Here is a 17,313-nt window from a genome sequence, read left to right on the forward strand (position 1 = left end):
GGCGTCACAAAAAGTCAGACCCCCCTTCAAATATGACGTCACAAAGCTCTGCCCCCCACCCAAAAAAAAATCAAACATGCTTCAAATCGCTTTAAACTATTGTCATTGTAGTGCGTATTTAATGTGGCGCTGCACTCTGATGTTGTAAGAGAAAACATGTATTAAAAAGTCTATTTAATTAAGTAGAACGTGTTGTTTATATTTATTTAAAGTTGCGCATTTTTATGTGACGTCACATTTCCCAAACACCCCCCCCCCCATCGTCACACATCGTCACAAATGTCTGACCCCCTCCCTCCTAGGTGCGTGACGTCATTTATGGACGGCTTTTAAGAGCATGTGACCACATGCTAGTTATTATTGTTCTTTACTCTTTGGTTCTTTCGGTAAAGTCACGTAGGTGAAAATTTTAAAATAAAATAAATACATTTTTATTTTCATTTTTTCACCGACGTGACTTTAACGAAAGAACCAAAGAGTATGGATCCTTGCAGTCACGAAAACTTCAAATCTAGAATTATTGTTCTTGTATAATATAAACACATTCCTCGCTCATTCAGATTGACACTGTGTCCCATCTGCTGTGTATTTTACCTTTAACCCTGCATCAAAGTCAAGGGGGGTGAGCGAGCTTCTGTAGATGACGCCAGAGAATGAGTTTATTGAGAAATACCCAACACCTGACACATTAGGGGCCTGTGAAAGAATGTCATACTGCGAAAAAAAACATATTAAGTATATACCTTGAAAAAGCAGATACTGATAAGTTGTGCATTTGTTAGTATGCTTACTGGTAGATTCCAGCAGACATTTCACAGAAAAGTAGTTAAAAATACAAATCGTGAAGGCAGGATTAAGAAAAAAACACTTACTTTCAGAATATCCCCATTATCGGGGTCATTAGCAGTGACTTTGTAAATTGCTGTTAAAGGAAACACGTTCTCAGCTGTTCTTGTGATTGCACCTATTGAAAACCCAAAACACAAAACACAATCGTCCTGAAGTGGATGCTGACTGTTTACATTTAGCATATAACATTTCCAGGGTAGAGGTAGGAACACTGCAACACAGTGGCATTTTGTTGGAGCAACGCAACTTGCAAACACAGCAGAATGTACATATTCGCAGCAATTATTGAAGGTTAAACAGGATAAATAATTATTAAATCAAGGAGCAAACAAGGACAAGATGGGTCAATTTAGCTGAAATTATATCATGAAAGCGGCATACCACTGCCTGAATAAGACGGGTTTCAATCAGCTATGACACGTGGATTAGACATATGGACACTGACAAACAAAATGGACCAAAATCAAAGAAGCATGGCGAAATGCATGCTCGGAATGACACTTAGAGACAGAAAGCGGAGAACAGATCTGGGAAAAAAAAAAATCACAGACATCACATTGTCTGATAAGAAAAGCAAGTGGTGTTTGGCCAAGACACATCGCGAGAAGTGACGACGGCTGATGGACATTACTGAATGGCAGCCAAAGGAGATAACGTGCCTGAGAGAATGGCCGCTGTGAAAATGGAGCGATGAGATCAGTGCATGTGTACGAGTGAGTGAGATTGACATCGCGAGAGCACGAGGAACGCAACGGTGGAGGCTTTTATCCAGCAGTGGATTGACGACGGCTGCTGCTGCTGATGGTGGTATTAGATATCTACGCAGTCTGAAACTGCAGAGACTCAACGGTCTTGCATTCAGGAGACTCTGTGTGGTCATGTCACTCCATCAGTGGCCTCAGCTTCCCATCATGCATGTGGAGTCGCGTGTTAAAGTGTACTGAAGGTATTCACGGTTGCAAATCTCATGCCGAATCTGCGAACACACTGTGCCTTAAATGTTGCACTAGGTTGTCTATTTCGATTTAAAGCTTTCGTGACTGTAGGGATTCATCTTCTTGGTTCTTTCGGTAAAGTCACGTAGAAGGGAAATAATAAAATAATAAAAATAAAGCATAATAAAATAATTCTCACGACGTTTCGGCTACAACGCAAGCAGCCGTCACCTGAGAACGTCACCTGAGGACATCACCTGAGGACGGCTGCTTGCGTTGTAGCTGAAACGTCGTGAGAATTATTTTATAATGTTTTATTTTTATTATTTTATTATTTCCCTTCCACGTGACTTTACCGCAAGAACCAAGAAGATAGGTTGTCTATTTTAACGGTGTAAAAAAAAATGCAAGCGTTACCATCTTCTCGAGCAAACAGTGGGTCACATGCCGGTGCCTCGTTCACCGGCTGAAGTAGTAAAGTCAGATTGTAAGTGGCGACATTTTGTCTGCCACTGTCATAGGCAAAAATAATCAACACGTGCTTCTTGGGAATCTTGGCGTCATCGTAGTCCAGGCTCATCTGCGTATACACAATTCCTGAATCTAGGGCCAAAACAACAGTTGTGAAAAATTGTGCAACAACATGGTCAATAATGCCGCCAATATTACCACACCGGATTTGTTTTTCCTATTCTTGGCCAAAGCCCTACTTACATGTTCTGAGTAGAATTATGTATCGTTGTATTATAATGCAAATTTGTAAAATGCTTGTCCCATACAAAGAAAACGACAATATGTTTTTGAAATGCGTGCTTCCTAAAACAATGAAAACACACGTGTCGTTGGCAAGGTTTTATCCATGCCTTAGGATTTCAGTAGCCTCCGCATCCATTGAATAAATTACAACAAGCTTTTTTTACAGCAGGATTATACAATATTGAAAATAACAAAGCTGTGTATTTAGCCTCGGGGGGGGGGGGATTGTTACATGGCACAAGTTGTTACATGGCCAATGTTGATTCTGTACATTTTAGCATCATTCTGATGTATTTAGTGCGGGTTTGGAAAGTGTACTTGACACAACATTTCAAACGTCTAAGAATACATCACAAGGAAAACAAAAATGCATTCCCTATAATCTACATCTCCACATGCGGTTTTGTCAGAAATTAAATATCTCCTAATGTGAACTTCATCCATAACAACATTCTTGAATATGAAAAAATATTTTTAGCAACATACAGAAACTTTAATTAAGATATGCATACGTCTTATTTTAAAAGCTGATGATCTTACAGGGTGACTGAACAGTTATGAGCAGCTATTACCCTCTGCTAATAACTAAAACATGCATGTAACTTTACCCACACATTTCAAAAATGCATAGGCTTTGGCACGTAGAGTTTCTGTACGTATGTATGTTGAACTTCTTTTGCACAGTACACAGCCAACCATGTCAATCGGAGGTGCCCCTTCCCTGTGTTGTGGGTTGTGCTTTGTACTGGGCTCGTATTGAAATAATAATGCACATGTTTTGGCAATGGCATGCTGTCCGTGTCACGGTAATATTGGATTCCCACTTCAGATATGACTCAAGTCAGGACTTGTATCATCCAGGTAAAAAAAAAATGTTAATACTACTGCGTTGGTTTCTGTGGTTGTGCTGAATAGCTCTATTTAGGAAATGAGGAAACTGAAAAATCTCTCGGCACATAGAGAAAAACATCGCACATCATGCTGAACAATATGCAGCACAACCAAAAAAACCCACTGTAGAGCTATAAATGTTACGTATAATAACGTTTTTTTTCAAATCGCCTGACGAAGCTGGCTCTAATCACCAGTGAAACGTCGTACTCAAATTGTAAATGTTGTGGGTTTACTCTGAAGGAGCAACTAGTTGGCACGTTTTGTTTCTGTAACAAACCTTACTAACTGGCTGTGTTGGGTGGTGGGGGGTTAATGATACATTTGTAAATTTCGATTTAAAGCTTTCGTGACTGCAGGGATTACATCTTCTTGGTTCTTTCGGTAAAGTCACATTATAAAATAATTCTCACGACGTTTTGGCCACAACGCAAGCAGCCTTCCTCAGGTGAAGAATAGGTCTGTCGAGAAGACAGAGTCTGAATGTCGACATACCTATTCTTCACCTGAGGACGGCTCCTTGCGTTGTGGCCGAAACGTCGTGAGAATTATTTTATGTTTTATTTTTATTATTTTATTATTTCCATTCTACGTGACTTTACCGAAAGAACCAAGAAGATTGATAAATTGTAGATGTTATTATTACACCATCTACATGTATCAATACATAACCGACGTCTGGGAATTATTTCAATACAATGCTCTGTTCATGCACTTATCAATAAACTGAGGTCCCCTCGTTCTTATGTTATTGATTCACCTGCATCAACAGCAAAGGCAGTGGACGGAGAAGCCAGCTCAAATGAAACGATGTCTCCAGCATCTCTGTCTGTTGCTTTCATCTGAGTGATCACGGTGCCTGGGGGCTGGTCTTCCAAAATCTCCATTGGGTTTGGTACAACAAGTCTGGGGCAATATACAGCAATTGCAAATATATATAAATATACACAAGCTTGGAAATTGGTCATGGAAGCGGCGTGGAAGTTTGTAACAAAATATGTCAATAAAGTGTTGCAGATTTAATGAGGAAGATGAGGTTTGCCATGAGATTGGCATGTGTGCAGTGTCGGGGGAGAGCAGGTAAAAACAAAACACTGGCATTGGAGTGGGAGACACAGAGGTCAGTGGATCTAGGGGAAGACCTAAAGCTGGGTGATGGTAAGAGTGTAAGAGCAGTCCTTGAAGGGTGGGAGTTGAGTTTAGATCAAGCTGTCACACCATCCGAGTACACTACCCCCCCTGGTTTAAACTCAGATGCATCGTGCCTGGGACTAAGGTCTGTGGATTTTCTGTAACCCCCCCCCAACCTCGTCTCGTGGTTTGTGGTCTGTGCCAGGCTGCGATTGAAATACAATAACAAAAATATTGATTTAAAAAAAACGATGTGGTTGCATCAATAGCACTGGCCATGGTGACATCTATACCATGAACTTGATAAGTACATTATCCATTAGGAACAATATTTCGTCATTCGTGTTTGAAGTTAAAGTTTTTCTTTCTGTTGAACCAGGTGAGAACTCAAGAGACCAGGAGTGACCTCGGTCACAAACAGTGACAAAAGGCAATTTTTTGTTGTTGCTAAAATACACCAATGAGGCAAATAGAAACTGGGAAAAAAAATCTACTGTGTTACGTGAGAAATATAAAACATTGTTGTTGTCTCTGGATTATTTCAGTTCTTGTTAAATATGTTGAATTTTAACTGATTTATTTGTTTAGGACACACATCAGTATGGATGAGTGAAACATCATCGGTCGTATGTGTGTATGGCGTGACATGTTTTACATTTTAATGCAAATTAAATGTAATACATTTATAATATACAAGTAGACAAATACAAGCTGTCTACACTTTAAATCTTTGGCGAGTAATAATTGTGTTTAACCTTGTAATTACCACGTAATTGCACGTGCCTGCATAAAATGACAGTGCCGACACTACATCGCTATTATACGAGGTAGTTAAATAAAGTACGAGCCTTGACAGGGCATCGGTCCAATTTTCAAACAGGAGTAGGGATCAGGTTGGTTCAGCCACCCCATAAATACAATCTAGGGAATTACAAATATCTTAACCGGCCACAATTATCCCAAGTGACTCTGTTAATTAAATAACTGTGTCGGTACTGATACGACGTCTATATGGTACAGAGACAATGTGTCTACAGTGTGGCATGGTTATTTTAATGAAATTACAGGAGTTGTTTCAAACGCATTTCTGAAAAAAAAAATCTTGCAAAGCATGCTGTTGTGGGGTGTTTTTTTCAGGCCCTGTGACGTGAATGTTTCAAGACTGGGCCGTTAAATCCTTGTACCCAATCCAAAAAGCCAAATTTGGCCTCCCCAACTGTGCTGGTCAAGGGTTGTTTGACCATACTTCACCATGCTGGTCAGTGCAGGTTGGTGAAAGTGGAGGAAGTACCCATGACTGGTTTAGAAATCACTCACCGCCGATGTTAGCCATGGCCAGGAATGAAGCTTGGGCTGTCGGGCTAATAGCGCAGTGTGCTAACCACTGTATGTCAAATAACAGTCATTCGTATAAAAAATTCAGAAACGTGCCTTAAGTAGCTTCAGTAACCCAGTTGTCCAGCGCAAATGGGGCAATGCACTGTCATTCAAGGCGTCTGTGGGAAAACGAAATAACACTACTACTAAAACGAAATAAGTTGACTGATTTGTGCACATGGGTTTGATACTCACTCGAAAATAGGAGGCTCATCATTGGTGTCAATAAGGTTCACTGTTATTCTCCCAGTGCAAGATCTCCTGGGTGAACCGTTATCAGTAATGGTCAGTGATATCAGAAACACCTGCATGAAAAAAAATGCTTAAACAGATAACCGCGTGAAGAAAAAATGTACAGAAAAAAAGACACACAACTTAAACTTTACAGCAATGCAGTATTAACTTGAACGTTGCATGATTTTAAGAAAACTGATACAGTCAAATTGGGCTTACCTTAAAATTTCCTTCATAATCCAAAGGGACAAGGTTGGTTCTCGATATAACACCACTGCTCGAATCGATGCTAAAATATTCCGCAGAAGCCAACGGTGGGACTTGGTTAGATATCGAATACTGCAATGGAAAAAGAGCACATTTTCTACATTGGAATGTGGCAACAGAGTAAAAAAGGGTTTAAAAACAACATTTCAATCACGTGTGGTACTCTCACTTGGCCTTTTGCACTTTGGCTGTCGAGACTCTACTGGCACGCCGTCACTTGCTGACCAAAATCTCCACTATCGGGGCAATCACTCTTGAAACATCTGAAGCCCGTCTATTCACCTCCCTGCCAAAGCCCCCTCTGGCTCTCAATACCCAATCATCCGGTCCAAAAAAGGCACTGATTAAAATTGCCAACATGTCACAAAAGCAGAAAAAAAATTCAGTCTGGGAGCAACAATGAGTGCCCAAAATAGCCGGCAAGTACAAACTGTGCTGCGCAAAGAAAAAAACGTACGAATTTGAAGGATGCCATATCAATGCACTTGAATCATCACAAATCATCCGAATTAGCAAAGACTGTCGGCCAAAATATTGCCCTAGCCTCATTTGAACTATGCATTCCGCCATTCTTCGTTCATGCTTTGAGTGGAATGGTATTGAATAACCAAGGTTATTAAAAACAATGACGAGGAAGCAATAGTTGAATAAGTGTAAAGGTATAATAATGGATACAAAGAAATCTCATGAGAAAGGTACCGAGAACAAATAAATTATAAGTGAAACCACACTAGGGTAACAGAGCAGACAGCATTGATTAACAACACAAGTAAACCAACACAAAAACAACATGATTCAGAATATTGTACTCAACAGAGGCCACATATGTAATGACCGTGCTATGAAGTGCGAATTTCCATCATAAACATCAGACGAAGATTGGCCTGTGAACCCACAGATCGGTAAGAGTATTTGAGATAAATCAAGTATCTCTGAGACTAATATTTAATGATCCACCCAAATAAAACAACGTATACATTATTATAAGTTAGTCAAACTGCACTTTTGTTTAATCGGACTGTTTAGCATGAAGCATACTCACAGTCAACAAATCCCCAGCATCTGGGTCAACCGCTGTAACTCTAAATATCGTCTGGGAGGGACGGAAATTTTCTGTAATGTTTGCAACAGCTCCTGTGGAAAAGAAAAGGTAAAACATAAAAAAACGATGGATATTTGAACGTTTACATGATCCATTAGGCCACTTATTTTCTAAGACAATAAAACAATATGCACATCCATTTATTTAGATGTCTGAGGACAGGTTTTCATACAAATACATCCATAAACCAACTGCTACGAAACTCACGACGGTTCGTCAATCCCATTGGTCAGATTTGGAGAGTGTTTGGGTCAGAAAGTGTCGGTACTCCTATCTCCTCCTAGAGGTCTGGCAATTGTGGATGAGTGGAGGCTCCATGTAGCTCCTTTCAGTGGAGGCTATTCTGCTGGCAGTGGCATGAGTAAGTAATTGCAGGGCTGCACCTTGAACCTTTAACCCCGTAAGATAATGGGGTAGCTTGCAAAATTAAATGCCTATACATTTTTTTCAATGATTAATTCTGTCTGTTAATTGGAAACTGCAAGCTGGAAGAAGAATTAACTTTTAACAAATGCAAATTCAATTTATTAAATGTCATAGCAAAATGTCACAGCACGTGACTAACCGTTGCCCTGAATTGGTGTGCACGTGGGGGCTTCATTCACTGGGACCAGGAACACCGATAGCGTTGCTGTTGCAGTGTTCGTCCGCCCTTTATCGTACACTCTTATTGACAAAATATAGAATTTCGGCGTCAGCGCGTCGTCATAATCGAGCTTCCTCGAAGACGTGATCACACCAGATCCTGTCCAAGTAAAGAAAACAAATCAAATGAATTTCATAGCAAATACATATTGACACCATTAGCAGTAGTTTTTTTATGTAAGTAAAATATCGCAGCAAAACCTACTTAACACACAAGTAAGAAGAATACATAATATAGGTGTTTTGGGTTAGATAGCATAAATATAAATGCGTCATTAAACCTGCCACCACCCGACACAGCCAATTAGTAAGGTGTTTCACGTAAACAGGACATGGCAATTTCGTCACGAGTACAGCATAGTATAGGTTTAACGACACATTTATATTTACGCGATCTAACCCAAAACACCTATATTAAGGATAATATTGGTCGTGAAAGCCGACGTGTTAAAGTAAGAAGAATCGTTCATCCACACGGATTATAGAACACTTTCCTTCATGTGTTTGTGCTTGTAAATACATACTTCATCACCACCACCACCTGATCATCATCACCAAAGTGATTGTCGAGGTGTCCTCGCCCCACCCACAGCAAACCAAAGGCCACGATGTGACCACAGGGCTCAGATAGTTCCCACTGTCCGAGAGGGCGTGGCTTCTTTTAGCACTGGTTTTATATCCAACTTTTGCACAACCCGTTGATCATTTAGTCCAGTTTTTAATAGCTAAAGTCCATAATAGCACACAAGGCTTAACATTAAAGATCGGTTCATATTGGATCATAGTATGAATGTTATCGTGAACAGCTCACCACCCGCCAAAAAATAAGAAATGCTTTGAACATTATGGTGTTTGGAAAGCATTAGAGAGCAAACCACCTTCTGATGAATGCTCTTACCTGCAGCAATGGTGAACGCATCTGGCGTGGTGTCAGCAAATGCATAGGTCTGTGTGTCACCAGCGTCACGATCTGTAGCCGTAACCTGCAGCACAGGTGTGCCTGGAGGTTGTTCTTCAGCAAAGTTCGTTTGCGTGAATGGAAGTGGACTGTCACCAGAGGGCCAACCCACAGAGTGTGGTGTTACAAGGCAGCTGCATGCTATTCAATTCAATGTCTTTTATTTTAGCAGACTTAGATCACGTGGGTTCTTTACTCTGTGTTATATTTTCGTTAAATTCATTGCATTTCCCGATACAAGATGAAAATATTGAACTGTGCATTGCACTTTAAAGTTATTGAGCAAACATTATCAACGCATATTTGTCTGCATGTTTTACCACAAGCAATGTGTGGTTAATGCAGATTTGATGCCTGGAAATAGGTGTCTATTTGGTGATGGAACATCCTATTATTATTGCCAGAAAGGGTAAAGTATTTTTTTTCATCATATTGGCAAAATAGGGTCCCATTGATACAAAGTTATTTTGTTGAGCTGGCAGCAATACAAAGTATATACACATCACAGCCAAACCACGCCGCGTTGTCTCGAGCAGGCCTTGTGCAGATCAAAATAGCTAATCAAGGTCTGCCACTCCAAACATGTCTTGCTTTTGCAAAAACACACTGAGACATAAATAAAATATGTCCTTTAATCTTTGAATCCTTTTTCATTACCACTGTGTTCTGAACTTGTCGACCGCCAGTCTTCAGTGTGGAGCACAAAGGCAGGTGAATATGTTTTATCATTTAAGGCTATGGTTTGCCGTTGCAAATGACTCGCATTATCAATCGAATGTAAACCGTACGATACGACGGGAGGTATAACGTTACCTGATGATGGGGGGTTCATCATTCGTGTCAAGTATATTCACGGTGAGAGAGCCGGCGCACGTGAACTGCTGCTGCGTGCTCACTTCTCTCACCGTGATATTCAAATGCACCACCTGTGAGTGGCATCGTGAAGCATAGACATCGTAAAGCATCAACGCAGTGGCGATTATCAGTCACGCTGCCCTAAACGGCAACAACAAAAATGTAAATAGGTAACATTTTGGCCAATGGCCGTTCTTCAAAGCTGACAGATTTACTCAATAATAGTTGGAGACTGCACCGTACACCATGGATCCCTGACAAACGTTTTATTTTATCTCGTGTTTTCGAGATGAACAGTATTAAATCGGCATGTGAACGTTGCCCATTCGTAGATATAATTCAGGGCAATGTTTATCGACGGCAGTGTTACCAAAATAATGATGCTCGTGCACCACTGCCAATGATTCACGGCAGAGCTGGACTAGATGTTCCCCCAGTGGAGGCTTCTCAGTCGAAGAGAAGAGAGCACGAGTCACTCACGCGGAGGTTTGCTTCGTAGTCCAGTGGTGACAGAGAGCTTCTCTCCACGGCGCCACTGGCGGGGTTGATTGTAAAGTAGCCCTTGGGTCCACCGGGTGGAATTTGAGAGACGATGTCAAACTGCAGAGGGCCGAAAATTATGAGAGAGATTAAAACCAAAATCCGAGAAATTCCGGCAAATTATAATGTCAATGGGGAATTAAGAGCCAGCTATCTTACCTTGACAACACGGCTTAAACACATAATTTTGGGTGACTTTCCCCATTGCGAGTCATGTGTTAACAAAACAAACCTTTTTTTTCAAGATAGAAATCTGTTCCTAAAGTGCACAGCTTAAAGCAAAAATTCTGAAACCATTTCACATACCCCCAAATGGTGCAGGTTTCGATTTGTGCCATCGAAATAATGACTGTGGTGAAGATATCACCACGTTCACACAAAATATATATATATAAGATGAGAATCTGTCCGAATGTTTCAAATACGGTTTCTAAAACGCCTCTCCTTGTGCCCAAAAACAGCGCAAGTTTCCCTTTGTACCAGCCAGGTCTGTGTCATAACGATTGTATTTGCATATTAATAGAGAACAATGCGCATGGTGCTGAAGTTCCAGTATTAAAATCAATAGTTATGACGTGTTTCCAATAGAGTCCTGATTTACACTGCTGATTCAATCTGTGAACAGGGGATCTGCATCAGATAGTTATCAGAATGCAGTGTGCACTCGTCGAGAATAGCAAGACAATTTCGATGTAAAGCTTTCGTGACTGCAGGGATTCATCTTCTTGGTTCTTTCGGTAAAGTCACGTAGAAGGGAAATAATACAATAATAAAAATAAAACATAATAAAATACAATTATTTGATAGCGCTGTCTTTCCGACAGCTCTGTTTCTTCACCTGAGGACGGCTGCTTGTGTTGTGGCCGAAACGTCGTGAGAATTTTATTTTATTGTTTTATTTTTATCATTGTATTATTTCCCTTCTACGTGACTTTACCGAAAGAACCAAGAAGATGAATACAAGACAATGTTTATTAATATATGGTCCAAATCTGGCTGCGTCTCTGGACTCTGCACAGAAATAGTAGGCATATTCATGTCAGAGAGAAAGGCCGTTGGCAGAAGCTGGACTTGGACATTGGCGGAGAGTCAACAGCAGGGATGGCTGTGGGAAGCGAGTTTCATACCCTGCTGTCTCCAGACGAAGGAGGCAGCAGACACGTCTTAGAAGAAATGTCTCAATGAAATATCTGATTTGTTGCATACATTGATATTGCGGTGCTGTACTTACAAACAGAGCATCCTTTTCTGGATCTGGCGCAACAACTTTGTAGACATTTTGTCCATTCGGAGCATTTTCAGGTATTGATACAGTTACGCCTAAACAGAACAAAAACATGCTTCATGAACATTCTAGCTGAGCCGTCAACTCAATAAATAATACGGAAGTTTGAACAATATGGTACATAATGTGTAACAAATAACGGTGAACATTTCCAGCGGTGATGACATATAAAATGCAGGTTACCACTTACCCTGCACAAAAGCATTTTCACAGCTTGGCGGTTCGTTCACATTCAGTATTCTTAGCTGCAGGGTGGCTGATTTTTGCACTGCTCCACCAGCCGCAGATATTGAAATGCTCACAGTGTACAGCTCTGATGCTTCAAAGTCAACAGATGAGCCTGTGTCGAGGACCAGCTGTGGGCATACCAAAAGCAGTATTTTTTACTGATTCATCAAGACCATTATGTATGATTGATTTTACAATCGTATTTAGAGGTGGCTAGGTGGCTCAGAGGTCAGAAGCACTTTGGGTACCAATTCAGACACCACCCCCCGCCATGATTCAACTAGGTTCTCAAGCGTAATAACAAGGTCAGCAATCAATGCACAATAAAAACATTGCGGTAGGATTCTTTTGTTGTTATGAATATGGATATATTCCAGCTCTGAGAATTTCTACAAAAAAATAATCAGTTTCCTTGCCATGATAGCAAAACATTTCTCTCTGTGGCAAGGTGGGTTGGTGCTGCCACTGAGGGTGCATTAGAGGTCACTTGGAGAGATTTCAGGAGCAGTTCTATGATATCTCATTCCACGGACTGTTCTCTAGCAGGGGATGATGCACTGCTCTGCAAACATTCTGAAAAGAGTATTTTATGAAAGCATATTCCAAAGAACACAGGATGAGATGTTACTATCCTTTGTGCAAGCACTTCCAAAAGTTCATGAACAGTGAGCCTGGTGAAATTTGGGGAGCGCATCGTCAGTAGTGAACCTTTGGGTCCTAGGGTGTTTCGGCCTTTCATACTATACACCCTCCCCAAAGGCGGCCAGCGACAGGGTGATCAATCCTACGCTTGCGTCCCATTCCCAATTAGTCATAGGAGTTGCCTTGTTGTTGATAGCCAACATCCCATGGGACTATGCATGGCAGGGGCGTCCTCCTCCCTGAGTCAAGCATTGTTGACTGCATACCTCCTGGCCCTCTCACTTTGGGGCCCAGCTGGGGTCTTTCCTCTTCATCCAGAGCCACTGACTGCTGCCTTATATAATAGCCTATAATATATGTACCCTTTGAAGGCAGTGTATTGACAAATGTGTTGCGTTTACTGTTAATTGTGCTTTGTCCACCAATGCCAATGTAGCATCACCAAATAATGTGTTTAAAAGTACATTCAGGAAACCTGGGGTAGATTTTTTTGTTACAATATTTTAATAACTGATCAAATATACGTGATGTAGTTTTAATGTGCACAGGTACTGTTAGAGGATTGAGACAGCATCACAACGTATAAATACTAAAAATTTACTTAAAATGTTGACAAATTTTAGAACGTCACAGACAATGCATAGGTATGCTTCTTTGGACCACTGATGCAGATACTTACTTTGAAAAATAGACTCAGTGATGCTTATGAGATTGCATATCATGGTACTTTTTTTAATTACTGTAATGTGTAGTCATTTGACAATATGCCTTCATACAGATTGTGCAGTTTACAAGTGCATTTTTTCCTCCAGTGATGGCTGTAGGTTCGTTTAAAAGTTGCAGTGACACTTAATAGCTGTGGAAGTTACGTTACCACAATTCACAAGTGTTACACTTATCGTGATGACGCAGATAATGGACAGGTGCCAGACGTACGACCATGCCGCTCTTTTAGATTATCCAAACAACACGTTACATTCTGAAACGATAATGCAACGCTGTCACTCACTCGCGCGGCACATTCTCACCTGCACATCATATGTGACCACAGAGCCAGACTTTATTGGTCCACTTATGAGCGGTTTTAAGCGGATGAACGCAGGGACGATGGCTTCAATCCGTGTGGTTAGCAGCGACTGTGCGACGCTGACATTGGCCACTACTTGAAAGGTTGCCACGGTGGTTGCTGGAGGGGAATTTTCCACCAGGTCGTAACTAGCTTTCAAGCTCTGAAATTCTACGTTTGGAAAGACATCATAATCTTAAGGGGATTTTGCAGGATTTGACATTGTCCATTTGATTCTGTACACTTGTTTGAACAACACTATTTCATTTCAAAGCGAAATGAGTTTAAGAGTTTTGAGAGTTAACAGAAATGTATTTTTCTCAGGTGTCATATTTAGCAATTGGTGTATAGAAATGCTGCATATTTGTATATGGCTCCATACTTTTGACTGTATTTTACTGTAGTGCATAACGTTAATGTATTTGTAACTAAACAGTTACAACAGGTATGCTTCATACATTAAAAACAACATCCTCTATTGTGAATCCAAATAGAACTTACCTAAACCATCAGCTTGAGCAGATGTTACATCTACCAAAACACAGCAAGCATTATTATGTTATACATTTACAAGTGCCGTAATTTTATTAAAATGAAGTACATGATTTCTAATGTCTGAAAATCATAGTTTCCTTACCTGCTACAGCAAAGATGGTTAAAACAAACAGAATCACATTCTTTCGATACATTATGAAATATAATGCTAATATTTATTACTCATAAGAAACGAATTTTCAACCACAAACGAGTCCTGTCTACAAAGTAGGCACTGATGCAATGAAATTTCGGTGAGATCCCGAACTCAACAAGGCGCAAATGCTTTTTGGTCATTTTATAAGCGAGGCAGTGTCTTCATTGCCGTGACATTCAGTGACATCACTGAGTCTTGTTTTCATAAAGGTAATCTGTGTTTCTTAGCATTTCAATTCAGAGGCTAAGGCAGCTGAACTTCTGCATACGCTACGTGTAAGGCCATGGAAGTTTGCAGACACTTTCGTTGATATAGCTACTTATGATCATGTGGGGTTATGGCAACAAGATCTAAATATTAAATTTGGATGACTAGAATTAATAAATAAAAAACTGATTTAAAAAACCACTGAGACTGACAGACCCAGTCTTTGTTTTTTTTTCAAAATATGCCCAGGTTTTAATAAGTACAGTCCAACAAAAGAGCAGATTGCAATTTACAAGCATAATACATATTATCTCATACTATAACTCTGATTTACAACACAGGTTAGAATATGGAATAATAATAATTATTATTTAAATGAGATAGTATGAAATATAGTTATAATGTATGTGTATCATATTGGTGCATCTATTGGATTTTTGCCTGAAACATTCGTAAATAAATATGTATTTTGTCAAATGTGTCCATACATTTTAGACTATTTTATTTAAATAGCTAAAGTAACAATTTCCCAGGCCAATGCTGCCTTTTTGACACATTATAATTTAATAAACAAATATATACCGTGTACAACTCTCAAGTACTTCCATTTTTTTATTATCCCAAAGAAAATTAAAACTCAATTAACCAGTTATATTGAGTTAATTATTGCCTTGGATTGCACGGCACGATCGCACTTGTTTGCCCAGGGATTTGATGGCCACAATTGATCCCAGGAATGGAATGCTTGTTGCTAGCAACAGTTGTCACCCAACAAGCGCTGAGCTAACACCCTGAATATGTTTTTAAAAGGGCTTCCCGGTCACACTTATGGGGATGACTTTCTGCTTAACGCTGGCTTACGATGTGCCCTGCTTCTGGCTGAAGTATTTAAAGCGACACAAGGCCAACGGTCGTAGCGATAGACAAAGTCATAGTTGCTTTCACAAAGACCTTGCTGAAAAATATGCAGTGCAGAGCAATATTGGTGTATCGTTTAACATTATGGCTGTTCAATGCCTACATAAATTACAGCTTCTGTGTAAGTGTACGAGTTGATTTAAATTGCGATGAAATATATTATTTTATGATGGCTCAGGCTTTCTCATTTCAATATTTTGGTCAGGTTTCATGAACATTTATTCGCAGAAATGTAATATATTTTGCTCTGTAATCACTCCAGGATTTAGCAGGGTAGAGCCTGTGTAAGTGTTTGGATAGGTGACCGCCTATGCATGCCAGGTTGTTCTAGGCAACTTCAGTGCTGCACCACAGTGTATTAAGCGGAAGGCAGTGCAGACTAATGTATTACAGGACCGTACGTCTAAGATTCCACGGCTACAGTCCCCACCCCATACATCAATAATCCCCCATGATGTAAAGAGGCCCTCATCCAGCAGTGGATTGACAAAACGGCTGTACAAATACAAAACACGACTGTTTTCACTTACTCGACTTCGCTGCTGATATTTTTGTACACGTATTTAAAAACAGCGACGATCATATTGTTTTTAAAGTCATGGGTAACTAGACTCGGGTGTGCAGAAGTTAATGAAAAATGTCATTTCGCCATGGATATAGATGTAATATAACATGCACTTTACTTTTTTGTATACACCATGAGACAATCTGTATTATTTTTAGATGCTCTTGTACACAAAGGCATTGGCAGCTACGTTCACAAAGCATTAATGACACGTGCAGAATTAGCTATTACTTTATATGCACACCCAGATAGAATTACCAGACGCATACACATGCAAGAGCACAAACGTGCACGCGCACACACACACACACACTGTGGCTCGAAATGCCACAGCGATAGCATTTTATAATAACTTACAACTACAGAAGATCATTTGAGGCTATCGGGAATTGAAATTAGATTGTAAAAAGCCCCCTCAAGATGTTATGATGTAAGAACAATTCATGCTTAGTCAAGAAACACAAACTACAACACTTGAGCAATATCTAGTATTAATGCACAATGAGTCAATACATATTATGTTCCAAATAACCAACTGAATATGCCAAAAATATACCACCACATATTTGTCCCTCCGCAAGTTGGTATATATATAAAAATATCCCATCAGTCTCACAGCATTCTGGGAGTGCATAATTGCAGCAGTATTGGTTTAATACCAGAAAACGTTGGACGGACTGGATTTGACATCCAGTGTCTCATCAGCTGTAAAACACTGCCAAATGAGGCTTATGTATATCAGTTATGTGGGTGGACTGGGACTGGTGGTTTGGTCAGGTTCAAGGTATGTTTTGTGTGGGGTGCATATCGATGTATTATTGGGTCATGTAGAGAAATCAAGTCGATGATATATTAATGCACCAACCATTAAACATTTGCTAAGAATGTGGGAGTAGTTCATTTGGTTTAAATTGCCAACGTAGCATAACCTATCTTTAATAAAATGCCAACAAAGTATGGACATTGCGGGTGAAAATAATAATAAAAATATATATTAAAAATTCCATTAGGAAACCTAACTCATGAATGTAGGTTACTGGACAAATCGCATTAGAGACGAGTATGATTGTAGGAACTCGTCATGTTTTTTTTTTTCTCAGCTCAATAATCCCTTGAGAAAAACTTGTTAGATCCCCTAAGTTGGTAACAAAACACTGTAACTAGACCCTAT

General features: G+C 39.9%; 1 protein-coding gene across 2 annotated transcripts in view; it reads right to left on the reverse strand.

Moving 5' to 3' along the window:
- Positions 1 to 14,557, reverse strand: part of LOC133349461 (cadherin EGF LAG seven-pass G-type receptor 2-like) — a 35,844-nt gene extending 21,287 nt beyond the window's left edge. The window contains exons 1-16 of one of the 2 annotated variants that reach the window (XM_061562935.1): positions 14,399 to 14,557; positions 14,263 to 14,292; positions 13,724 to 13,932; positions 12,016 to 12,181; positions 11,772 to 11,860; positions 10,481 to 10,600; positions 9,959 to 10,071; positions 9,086 to 9,234; positions 8,108 to 8,287; positions 7,483 to 7,574; positions 6,393 to 6,512; positions 6,135 to 6,244; positions 4,192 to 4,337; positions 2,202 to 2,387; positions 873 to 964; positions 595 to 696 (exon numbers count right to left, since the gene is read on the reverse strand). In XM_061562935.1, coding sequence (XP_061418919.1) covers positions 595 to 696; positions 873 to 964; positions 2,202 to 2,387; positions 4,192 to 4,337; positions 6,135 to 6,244; positions 6,393 to 6,512; positions 7,483 to 7,574; positions 8,108 to 8,287; positions 9,086 to 9,234; positions 9,959 to 10,071; positions 10,481 to 10,600; positions 11,772 to 11,860; positions 12,016 to 12,181; positions 13,724 to 13,932; positions 14,263 to 14,292; positions 14,399 to 14,450 — 1,956 coding nt within the window. In that variant the 5' untranslated portion in view covers positions 14,451 to 14,557. Of the gene's footprint in view, positions 1 to 594; positions 715 to 872; positions 965 to 2,201; positions 2,388 to 4,191; positions 4,338 to 6,134; positions 6,245 to 6,392; positions 6,513 to 7,482; positions 7,575 to 8,107; positions 8,288 to 9,085; positions 9,235 to 9,958; positions 10,072 to 10,480; positions 10,601 to 11,771; positions 11,861 to 12,015; positions 12,182 to 13,723; positions 13,933 to 14,262; positions 14,293 to 14,398 lie in introns of both variants that reach the window. The other variant, XM_061562934.1, reaches the window with a different exon arrangement.
- Between the last annotated feature and the right edge of the window lie 2,756 nt (positions 14,558 to 17,313).

This window comes from Lethenteron reissneri, chromosome 30 (genome assembly GCF_015708825.2).
Source record: "Lethenteron reissneri isolate LAM-NWPU_2019-01 chromosome 30, ASM1570882v1, whole genome shotgun sequence".
NCBI classification, from domain to species: domain Eukaryota; kingdom Metazoa; phylum Chordata; class Hyperoartia; order Petromyzontiformes; family Petromyzontidae; genus Lethenteron; species Lethenteron reissneri.